Here is a 12,037-nt window from a genome sequence, read left to right as displayed (position 1 = left end):
CCAGGAGTTGGAGGCTGCAGTATGAGCTATGATGATGCCACTGCACTCCAGCCTGGGTGACAGAGTAAGACTCTGTCTCAAAAAAAAAAAAAAAAAGTGTATGTGAACATTTAAATGAATCACAGAGAAATAAAATTAGAAATTCAGTCTGCCCACAATTTCCAGAGTTCAAGAGCTACATGTGGATAGTGGCTGCCCCACGGGACACAGCAGATACAGGACATTAATGTCAGAGCACAAGGTTATATTGGGCAGTGCTGACCCTGAATCTGAGAATTTTCCAGAAGGAGAGAAGGCTGGCATGAGGGCTGTCCTGCAAAGTGTCCCCTTGTTCCCTGGTTTTTCCCTTCACCGTGCAAACAGCGGAGGAGACGTGTTGGGGGCAGGGCAGGGGAGGGGAATCTCTAGAAGATTCTGAAACCCTTTGCAATGCTAAGGGTTTTTACATCTTCTGCTTTCAATCATAAAGGTCCTCATTCTTCACTGCCTGCATTCTTAAGACGATCCCCGGTGACCCGCTCTGGGGCCCGCACGTTCCTTCCTGCATTCTTTCCAGTCTTAAAACCGCTTCCTCCTCATTTCAGGGGGTCCTGCCCAAACAGGCTTCGAGTTTAGGTGTCGGGCCGCCCCCGAAACCGGTTTCGGGGCACCCTAGAAACCCCAGAGACCTGGCTTCTGCCTCCCAGCTGCGCCACCCACCAGCTGCGTGGTCCTGGCCGCCGCCTCAGCCTCTCTGCGTGCCTCAGTTTCCTCACCTGTATACGACGAAAACAGCCTCCTAAAAGCCACAAAGAATGGGTGAGAATGGGGATCTGGCCACGTGTGTGTACCCGTTATCCTCCCGGCTGAGCCACGGAGAGCCCATTCCCAGACTTCTCACCCACAGAAACCAGAGCTTAGACACACCGCGGGGTGTCAGAGACCCTTAAGAGTCTCCGCCTGCCCCAAAGAACGGCTCTCAAAGCTGAACTCCGGCCGAGAAGCAGCGATGGAGGAGCTGTGACAAGTGGCAGGTCGTGGACGTGGACGCCGCACGTGGGCCATGCGGAAATCGCTCCCGTATTCATTCAACGAACGTCCGCCGGGCATTCTGGTGTGCTACGTACGCTCTGGGGCTGCAGGACGCAGGGGAACGCTCGAGAAAAATAAGGTCGCAGCCTTACAGCACAGAGAGGAAAGGGACACCTAGGTCACTGCACCTAAGCTGCAGTTTTGGGGAGTGAACTGCATGTTTCCCACATTTCCACGAAGGCACAGGAGAAAACAAGAAGCTGGTGGTGACATCCTGCTATTCCTGAACGCGAGGACACAGGGGGCTTCCATATAAACACGATGGGACACCGCCCTTAAGGAACTGGAGGAAAATGCCAGACCTGAAGGCCAACATGAATCCTCCCAAGTCAGCTTCGAACTCCAACAAACACTTCTTGAGCTGGTCCGCCTCTGGCCACGCGGATCAGCTGATGTAGCTCCGCTGGGAACGACATGCGTTTCTAAAATCCTGGAAGCCACTGCAACACTCCCTGGCACCAGGGTTGGCAGAGCTCGGGGACCTCCCCCCTCCTCACTGAAACATAGACCAGGGGTTTTTGGGATCATGTCACGAACGTCCCAAGGGAGGACCGAAGATTTACACGCAGATAAAAATATAATAATAATAATAACAATAAAAGGTATTTGCAGTCAAAAGAGTCTAACTGGGAAATGACAAGCCTGAATTCATAAATTTTAAACCGCAGTGATAGGAAGCCACCTGGGACAGGAAACGAGGTAGGATTCTCGTTATCTGCCATAGTTCTGTTGTATGGAGGCCCCTAGAACATTGAATTAGGAAATACTGAAGCTTTGTTCTTAGGGGAAACACGGGGTTAGGTTCCTGCCAGCTTCTGCCCCCAGTATTTTTAGCAATGGATCAATGCATGACCTTGTTTTATGGATGGGCTTCTGTTAACAGACACCTCATTTAATATACATCGTCGATCCATTAACACTGAACTCACGGCCGAGAGCACTAGGACTCACGCCTGAAACTGGCACACGGGTTTTCGCCGTGGTCCGAGCTCGGGAACGCTAGACAGAGCTTCAGGACTGTGCCTCGGGGCTGTTTCAAACAGCCAAATCCACCACCACCACCACCAACAACAACAACAAAAAACGCACACACAAAAATGCCAAAACCATGGCACCCAATATACCGCAAAAAGGACAATTGTTTGTTTTTTTTGTTTGTTTGTTTTTTGAGACAAGGTCTCACTCTGTTGCCCAGGCTAGAGTGCCGTGGCGCCAGCCTAGCTCTCAGCAGTCTCAAACTCTTTGGCTCAAGCGATCCTCCTGCCTCGGCCTCCCGAGTAGCTGGGACTACAGGCATGCACCACCATGCCCGGCTAATTTTTTCTATATATTTTTAGTTGTCCAATTAATTTATTTCCATTTTTAGTAGAGACGGGGTCTTGCTCTTGCTCAGGCTGGTCTCGAACTCCTGACCTTGAGCAATCCTCCCGCCTCGGCCTCCTAGAGTGCTAGGATGACAGGCGTGAGCCACCTCGCCCGGCCAAGGACAATTGTTTTTATCCTCAGAAAGAGAATTGTACGAATCCACAGTATGAGGGCAGACACAAGAAGGTGGTGTGTCACCTGGTTTGACTTCAAATTTGAGACTCGCCTTTCTCGAGTGTCCCCCAAATGACCAGAAATGTACCGAGAGTATTGATTTGAGGGTGACCAATACATTTTATCGAGTAGGCAAACTCGCCAAGTACATGATCCAGGAATAATGAAGACAGACTGTACTCAGAGCAAAAAAAAAAAAAAAAAAAAAAATTGAGTTTTAAGAATATGAATCCAAATATAAGATTTTTTTTAAAGTTGAGAGAAAACTCTAGAGGTGGAGAAGAGATCTGTGGTCGATGGGAGGTTCAGGTGAGGGTGTATCTGAGGGATGATAAGACTGATTATATCTTGATTATGGGAATGGGTGTATAGCTCCATTAATGGGTTAATAGAGTGCATAAAACAGCACTCCAAGAAATAGTCAATTTTACTGTGGAGTAATTTCATTTTTTTACTTTAGAGACAGGGTCTCACTCTGTCACTCAGGCTGGAGTACAGTGGTGAGATCACAGCTCACTGCAGCCTCCAACTCCTGGGCTCAAGTGATCCTCCCATCTCAGCCTCCCGAGTAGCTGGGGCTACAGATGCCACCACCACGCCTGCCTAATTTTTCTATTTTTAGAGAGATGGGGGTATCGCTATATTGCCCAGGCTCATCTCGAACTCCTGGCCTCAAGTGATCTTCCCACCTCGGCCTCCCAAAGTGCCGGGGTTACAAGTGTGAGCCACTGCACCCTGCCTATATGGTAATTTAAAAAGTAAAAGTTTTTCATATACCTAATGAGTGCGGTGCGCACTGTCTGGGGGATGGACACGCTTAAAGCTCTGACTTGGATAGGGCAATGGCCATATATGGAACCTACACATTTGTACCCCCATAATATGCTGATATAAAAAAAATTTTAAATAGAAGAAAAAAAAATAAACATTTTTCAATAAAAAGATGCACATCAAATCGATGTAACAGCACGTCCCAAAACAGGAATAGGATAGTCTTGGGGAACAAAGTGTTGAAGGGGAACTTTTGGTTTTTTCCTCTCTATACTTTTGTAATTTTTTTCTGCAATGAAAATGCATTATTTGCTGTTATTTTAATATTTTTAAAAAAACATGGCCAAGCGAGGTGGCTCATGCCTGTAATCCTAGCACTCTGGGAGGCTTGAGCTCAGGAGTTCGAGACCAGCCTGAGCAAGAGTGAGACCTCATCTCCACTAAAAGTAGAAAGAATTGGCTGGGCGTGGCGGCACACGCCTGCAGTCCCCACTACTCGGGAGGCTGAGGCAGGAGGATCTCTTGAGCCCAGGAGTTGGAGGCTGCAGTGAGCTAGGCTGATGCCACTGCACTCTAGTCTGGGTGACAGAGTGAGACTCTATCTCAAAAGTTAATTAATTAATTAATAAAACACAAATACGGTCCAATTGCAAAACATAAAACAAGCCACCCCCAGAAGTATTCTTACTTCTAGAAATTAACACAAGGGGTCTTGAGGGAAAAAAATATCTCCTATCATACACCACTTCCTTTTGTGTTCTAGAAGCAGGGCTGATGGCAGGGAAGCCTCATTCGATGCCAACATGGCTGTTTAAATACATAAATCCTGAGCTGTGCACACACAGCTAAGGAGGGAACATCACTCGTTAGTTTTCTCGCCCTGGGAACCCTCACACTCGGCGCGGCAAAGGGTAATGGCATAAATTTCCTCAACATGCCTCGTGCCATAAAGAGAAAAATGCAGCCTCCCTGGGCATTTCATTTAAATTGATTTATTTCCTTTGTACGAGGGACCACACAAGCGAGCAGGCATGCCATCTCGAATCAACCCTCCAGAAGTCGGTTGCAGACCAGGACTCGGCAAACTTTCTCTGGAAAGAGCCGATGTGTAAAATATTCTTGGCCCCTCGGGCCCTGCAATTCCTGCCTTAACTCTGCCATCAGCTGTCGGGGCACTTTTGTGCAGCCGCAGATGGTGATGAGTCAACACAGGAGCGTGGCCCCGTGCCAATAAAACTTTATTTACAAAAACAGGCGGTGGGATTTGGCCCGCCCGAGGGCCAGAGTTTGCCAAGCCCCGTTCGAATGAAGGAGTTGGTCTATATATAAATTACAAAGCGGGCTGGGAGAAGGGCAAAGGAGAGACTGGCCCTCCAGGACAAGAGGACCAACATCTTAGCCTGGGATCGCATGAGAGAGGAAAGAAGAAGGAAGACAAGAAAAAATAGGAGAAGCCAGGCACACGTGAAAATTGGACGGGTGGGCGGCTCGGTCTTCTGGTGGGAGGGAGTTGGCAGTGTCTGAGCCAAGAGAGTCAACCGAGGGGAGGTTGTGGGAGGTGAGGAGTACCTTCAAGAGAGCCATCGGCACGGTGGCGGAGACACAAGCCAGACGCTGTGGGCAGGATAGCGGGTAAAGGGTGAGATAGCAAGAGTGGGGGCAGGGAGCTGGGCAGGAGAGGGCCAGAGGTCAGTGGTGGACAATGGGGTTCACGAGGCACTGAATGTTTCCAGGCTGAAAAGGAAAGGCTCTCATGGGTGAGTGAAGATTCCTGAGGTGCAGTAAGAGCTCAGATGGGCGTCTCAGACAGGGAGAAGGTTCGCTCCCCCAGGGCAGTGGCTGTCCAGTGGGGACAGCTGGCAACGCCCGGAGACATTCGAGGTTGTCACAACTGGGGGCAAAGGCAAGGTGCTACCCACGTCTCGTGAGTAGAGACCAGAGATGTTGCTCAACAACCCTATGGTGCACAGCACGGCCCCATAAGCAGGAATTGTCCGACCCCAAATGTCAACAGTGCCAAGGCTGAGAGGCCCTGCTAGAACCAAAAAGGAAGTCAAATGGAGTGGGGGGAGGGTGGAGACGGGGGTGGGGGCTCATACTGTGGTCTCTGTAAATGAATAGGGAAGGGACAAGAAGCAGATCTCAGGAGAGAGGTGAAGGTTAGGAACAACTGCAGAAAGATGGCATAAGAAATGAGAGGGACCCAGAAATGAGGGTCTCATGCCTCAGTGAGCTGACCCACTAGACTCAGCCCCCAAAGCTCTGTGAGTTCCTATTTTAATTAATCCCACAATGCCTTCTTTCTCTGCCTTTGCAACGCCTGCAAGCAATTTCACCACGGAGCTGGCCAATCCAGAGGGACACGGAGAGGAGAAGCCCTTGACCAGCTCAGCCTGGCCACGAAGACGCCAGTGAATGAACTGGGGTGGCCCACCCCACAATGACAACTCCAAAAAAGGAGTCCTTCCTCCCTTAAAAAAAAAATCCCACTGATTTCCCTTCACCCACCCAACCCCAATGCCAATCAAAGTGCTGTATTGGCTGACGTTAAGAGATTAATGATCTGGAAAGTTCCAAGCCTTAGAGAGGCATCACATCTCATTTATTTGATAGGATTTTTGTTAACCATTACCCCAAGCAGGGCTGGGGAGGCTCAGACCCAAAAGAACAGCTATTTGTTAGGAGACCAATGCTCCAGGGACAAACTAGCTAGGGTTCGAATCCCAGCTCCACTGCCTGCTAGCTGTATAACCTAGTCAAGTTTCCTCAGATGTAAAAAAAAAAAAAAAAAAAAAAAAGGGTGACAAACCCTCCCTCTTAGGGTTGAAGAGTGGATTAACTGAGATTATATATGCAAACCCTTTTATCCTTAGCAAGGTATTATCCGGAGAATAAGGAGCTCCTTAAGGGGATAAAGAGGCCAGGGTCTCCACCATCGGTGCCCTACTCTGGAATAAATATTTCCTGAACACCTTCTATATGCCAGGCACTGTTCTAGACTCTAGAAATGTAGCAATGAACAAAAAATTTAAAAATAGTTAAAAAAAAAATAAGCCCCTATCCTTGTGGAAACAGGACACGTGCAAAGACATGGTAGATCCATTTATTGACCCCAAAAGCCCAGACAGACTCCCATCCGCAATTCCAAAGCTACAAGGAACAGAAGAGGAAAAAAAATAATAAAAACCACGCATGCACACACACAGAGACACAGGCACGCATACGTCTAGACAACTCGTCTTGGATTTTCTTAACAAGAACCCAAACTAACGGCCACTATATGGGGGGGGAGGACTTGTAGACATGGTGTAATTGACAGAGCCACTCCACAAAGCGGTGGGTCCACTCCAGAGACTACCTTCTCATGCACCTCTCCTCCACCAGCAAATTTAGGGACTTCAATTCCTTCCCTCCCTGACGCCCTCCTCATCACGATCGATTTCCTTTTATGGAAAAATCGGAAGCAGTAGCCTAACGGATATTTTTTTAAGCAGACCCTCAGACCCCCATGGCAAGAAACTCAAGTAATATTCTCTCAAGTGATGCTTCTGTCTTCACTACCAGAAAGGTGACAACTCTCAAGCGCAAGGAAGAGGCTGCCCACACAGGGACACCAAGGAGAAGCGCCCATGGGGTAAAGGGGTGGCTCAGAGATCAGAGACTCCTTCCTGAAGGGCAGAGCTGGGGGGCTTGGGAAGGGTCCAGGGAGACTGAAACAAGAGGCAGCAGTCAGCTAGGGCCTTGGGTGGAACTAGACACAGAGAGGTTCAAGTTCTCACTCCCGCACTGACTTTAGAGCAAGTGAGTGATGCGTCCTGGCTGTGCCTCGGTTTACTCCTCTGTGAAATGGGTACACCACAGTATCAGCGTGCAGTGGCCACTATGACCATCCAAAGAGATAAGATGGACCAGCCTGTGGCATATGGGTGATGCCAACTATAATTATCATGATTTAGAAAACTGTCACTACTTGTGCCACTACAATTGCTGCTGATGCCAAGCCTTTAGGGTTTGCCTCCCGACATCTGGTAGCAGAGCCCCAAAGCGGTAAACATGGACCCAGAGCCCCCCCCCCCGTGGCCTCGGGCCTAGATCCAAGGAAGCAGGATGGAGGGGTTTCCACGGTTCCCCACCCCGGCAGCGGCACCCAGCAGCGGGGCGCCGGGGCTTTGGCTCCACACGGTAAGCGCTCGGGCGCTTGGCTGCCCCAAGCTGTCCGGACCCAGTGACCGACTCGTGTCGCGTCTCGGGGGCGAGCTGGGCTTGGAGGGGGCCAGGCACGGGTCGGAGGCGAGCCCCGCAGAGGCTCCCGAGGCGGGGCGGGCACTGGGGCAAGGTTCCTCGGGCTCAGATCGGGCACAGAGGGCGCGGAGCCGCGAGGCCGGGCGGGCAAAGGCCAAGGTCAGCGGCTTCCCGCCCCCCGCGGGGCCCAGGCAACTGTCCTGGCCACCGCCCCCCTCCCCCGCGAGGGTTCCGTGTTGGCGGAGAGGTCCGCTCCCCCCATGGGTGCTCCCGCCCACTCCCACGCCCCCAGACTCACCCTCTCCGGGGTACAGGTGGCCCGCGGCGCCCACCAGCAGCGCGGCCACGGCCACCAGCAGCGGCGCGGCCGCCGCCCCCCACCGGCCCCCGGCGCCCATGGCCGTGGGAGCGCGGGGTCCCCGCGGATCAGAGCGCGTGGCGCCCGCCCGCGGGGGTCATGCTCCGAGGCGGCCACCCGAGAGGCGCTGGGGGACGCGCGTCCTTCTCTTCCACGCCCGCGGCCCGCCGGCTGCAGTCCCCGCCCGGGAGGACCCTGGAGACAGCCCCGGGAGGGGCGCGCGGCCTCTGCCGCTGCAGATACCGAGCCTAGGCCCGGCGGTGGCGGCCCCGATCCCCGGCCGCTGCGGCCCGGGCCCTGTCCGGAGATCTCAGGGGCCGGAGCTCCGCGCTGCGCCCCGGCCTCCCGGCTCTCAGCGGTGCGCGCTCTGGGGCGCGATTTGCGGACTCCCGGACAGACGGACGCGCGGGCGGACGGACGCGCTGACGGGCGGCCGGGCACCTGGGCTGGCGGCTGGCGGGCGGGCGGCGGGAGCCAGGGCTGCTCGGGCCCGTAAACAACGCGTCCCGTCAGCTGGGCCCCGGGCGGGTCGCAGGAAAAGGTGGCGCGGATCTGGCCTCGGAAGGGACTCGGCGCCCGGGAGAGGCCCGGGAGAGGGAGGGTTGAGCCCGCAGGCGGACGTGCCACCCGGCCCCGCCCCGCCCGCCTCCCCGAGCTGGCCCCGCGCTGGGGGCTCCCGAGAGCGCCCTGACCTAGGGGCGCCCCAGATCCCCTGCGGGCCTAAGCGCCAGCCTCAGACCCTGGGGTCGCCCCGGGTGCCCGCCCCTGCGAGACAGATCTTGTCTTTCTCTATCACTTTTCTATTTTGTTCGTCACAGGCTTTGGGGGAGGGAGGGAATTCATTTTTATTTTTTTTTAAATATTGCATTCAAATACTATCGACCTTGGTGAATCGGTGTTTTGGGCACTCCCTTAAATTCTGCAGCCCGAGCGAGTTAGAGCCTTACTTGCCTCACCCTACTCGGGGCCCCGCCAGCGACATTCGTCCTAGAGCTCGCGGGCGCCCCAGAGGTCCCGCCCCGCGAGCGCCCCCGCCCAGCGGCGTGACCCACACCGGGCCCCTGGGGACCGCCACGTGCACCGCGCTGGGGCCGGCCAGGGGGTGCCCTCGGCCGGGCCTGCGCTTCTAGGTGGAGAAATGAGACTTGGGGGAATGTGCCGAAAATCCTAAAAGAGCAAACCGGGCGCTAGAAACCCTGGCCAGGGCGCAGGTGGCCACACCCGATTTTCAATGCGCAGACCGGTCCGTTTGTGTTTGAATGTCCAGCAATTGTCGTTCAGGAATGCCGCACGACAATGGGCGACCTCCCCTCACCGTAGGGGAGGCGGGGGCCTTAAGTGCAGGGAAGTCAGCACCCCTCTCTTCCTGCGTGGTCTTGGACCGGTGACTGTACTGTCTCTCTGGGTCCGCCTGGCCTGTAGAATGGGTTTCCCGACACCTGCAGGGCAGATTTGGGGAGGTGCGCGGGAAATCAAACTTGGGAAAGCACCCAGCACAGCCCGAACCCCAAGGCATTCATTCTTCCTCTTTTTATCAAATAAAGCTTGCCTGCAGCTGGGCCCACTGTTCTCCAACGCGCAAGAACCTACTCTGGCCGTCCCCCTGGCCTGTGACACTTCAGCCTGGCTTCGCCTCCTGGTGCCTATGAGCCTGCCCTGGCCACACTTGGCAAATCCTGCCCCAATCCCTTGTTCCCTTCCCCTGTAGTGATTTTCTTTCTCTATTTATTTATTTATTTATCTATGAATGACAGGGTCTGCGTCTGTCGCCCAGGTTGGAGTGCAGTGGCATCATTGTATCTCACGGCATCCCCAATGCCTGGGCTCAGAGGATCCTCCTGCCTCAGCCTCCTGAGTAGCTGGGACTACAAGGCATGTGCCACCACCATGCCTGGCTAATTTTTAAAAATTGTTTTGCAGAGACAGGGTCTCACTATGTTGCCCAGGCTGATCTGGAACTCCTGGCCTCCAGCGATCCTCCCACCTCAGCCTCCCGACCTGCTGGGATTACAAGCGTGAGCCGCCGCCACACCTGGTCATCTTTTTTCCTAACATGCCTATCTCTACCGGAAATTCATATTTATTATTTTGTTCATCTTCTGCCCTCCCCAGGAAGGCAGACATCTCATTAGTCTTGTTCACTGCTTAAACCCGGTGCCTGACATATCTGTTGGTTACTAAATATTTGTTGAATGGAAGAATCAACAAGCCATAAGCAATAAGGGATTTGCAGTGAGCAAATCGAGCATGATCCATTTCCTTTTGGAGCTCACAAGTTTGTGGGAGAGAAAGCCATGAGAATAATCATGTGTTATGGGTTGAGAGGGGTGGATGTGGGTAGGGAAAGATTGGCTGAGGCAATGATTTCGACCTGAAATCTAAACAAGAGGAGAAACCAGCCAGGAGAAGCCCCCGTAAGTGTTCCAGGTAGAAGGAACAGCATGTGCAAAGGCCCAGAGGATGGTGGGCTTGCATTCTTGCAACTGAACCATGTAGCTGTAGAAAGATAAGAGAAGAAACTGGAGCTGTGGGCAGGAACTATAGTTGACTCTTGAACAACATGGGTTTGAAGCATGCAGGTCCACTTATGTGTAGATTTTTTTCAGTAAACATACTGCAAAAGATTTTGGAGGTTTGCAACCATTTTAAAAAACCCAAAGAGGAGCCGTGTAGCCTAGAAATATAGAAAAGAAAATTAAGAAAATCTTAGATATGTCATGAATGCCTAAAATACATTAAGGTGCTAGTCTAGTGTATCATTTACTACTATAAAATATACAGAAATCTACAGGGTGTCCCAAAAGTGGACATACATAGAGAAAATGGGAAATTGTAGCCAAGTGTACCTTTATGTATAAAATATTCGTTACAAATTTTTTCCTTTGGGAAGGAAAGATACACAATGCCATTCCTAACCAAGAGGAATGTGAACAAACACAAAGATGCAGTATCAAATCATAACTGCATAAAATTAACTGTAGTATATATGGACTACTGTAATAATTTTGTAGCCCCTTACTGTTGCTACTGTGGTGAGCTCAAATGTTAGCAGCACCTGCTTGGAAAGCCGCATGACACTAATCATCTCTCTAGGAAATTGCATATTGCAGTGAAAAAATAAATAAATAAACTCTTGCAGTTTTCGTGTATTTTTCATCTTGTTTTGTGCAATACCATAAACTCTGAATAACAGCATGGTACCTATACGGACTGTGACTAGTGAAGTTGGAAATGCTCCCAAGAAGTAGAGAAAAATCATGACATTACGAGAAAAAGTTGAATTGCTTGAACGTACCGTAGATTGAGGTCTGCAGCTGCAATCGCCCGTTTCAGACATCTGATTCATTTTGTAAACGGGCGATGTAAACGTGTAATACTGATAAATGCAGGATTGTGAATGCTATTTTCTCTTCCTTACGATTTTCTTAATAACATTTTCTTTTTGCTAGCTTACTTTACTGTTAAGAATGCAATAATAGTGCTAATAGTGCTGCATGTTAATGTTAATGTTGCAATGTTAATAATACACACAATATACAAAACGTGTTCATTGACTGCTTATATTCTTGGAAAAGATTCCAGTCGACAGTAGGCTATTAGTAGTTAAGTTTTGGGGGAGTCAAAAGTTATATGCATACCATTCCAGCAGCTGCAAAAATAGAAAAAAAAATTTAAATAAAAGGCTGGGTGCAGCTGGGCTCATGTCTGTAATCCCAGCACTCTGGGAGGCCGAGGTGGGAGGATCGCTTGAGCTCAGGAGTTCAAGACCAGCCTGAGCAAGAGCAAGACTCGTCTCTACTAAAATTAGAAAAAAAAAAAATAGCTGGGCATCCTGGCAAGCGTCTGTAGTCCCAGCTACTCGGGAGGCTGAGGCAGGAGCATCGCTTGAGCCCAGAAGTTGGAGGTGGCTGTGAACTACGATGATGCCACTCTACCCAGGGCGACAGGGCAAGACTCTTGATTCAAAACAAACAAATTAATTAAATTAAATTGTGTTACGCAGATTTCTGACTGCATTGTTCAAGAGTCAACTGTCGCAGGTGCAGGACTTCGAAT

General features: G+C 51.3%; 1 protein-coding gene and 1 long non-coding RNA gene across 3 annotated transcripts in view; one reads left to right on the top strand and one right to left on the bottom strand.

Annotated features, from left to right (window-relative positions):
- Positions 1-8,570, bottom strand: part of INSR (insulin receptor) — a 115,413-nt gene extending 106,843 nt beyond the window's left edge. Inside the window, exon 1 of one of the 2 annotated variants that reach the window (XM_075998132.1) lies at positions 7,922-8,570. In XM_075998132.1, the coding sequence (XP_075854247.1) occupies positions 7,922-8,021 (100 nt within the window). In that variant the 5' untranslated portion in view covers positions 8,022-8,570. The remainder of the gene's footprint in view (positions 1-7,921) is intronic. The other variant, XM_075998133.1, reaches the window with a different exon arrangement.
- LOC142864835 (uncharacterized) lies at positions 4,747-11,119 on the top strand. Its single transcript, XR_012915136.1, has 3 exons — positions 4,747-4,845; positions 6,946-7,015; positions 9,902-11,119. It is a non-coding gene; the product is annotated as an uncharacterized LOC142864835 (long non-coding RNA).
- The last annotated feature ends 918 nt before the right edge of the window (positions 11,120-12,037 follow it).

Source organism: Microcebus murinus, chromosome 27 (genome assembly GCF_040939455.1).
Source record: "Microcebus murinus isolate Inina chromosome 27, M.murinus_Inina_mat1.0, whole genome shotgun sequence".
NCBI classification, from domain to species: domain Eukaryota; kingdom Metazoa; phylum Chordata; class Mammalia; order Primates; family Cheirogaleidae; genus Microcebus; species Microcebus murinus.
This window is presented reverse-complemented; position numbering and strand designations above follow the sequence as displayed.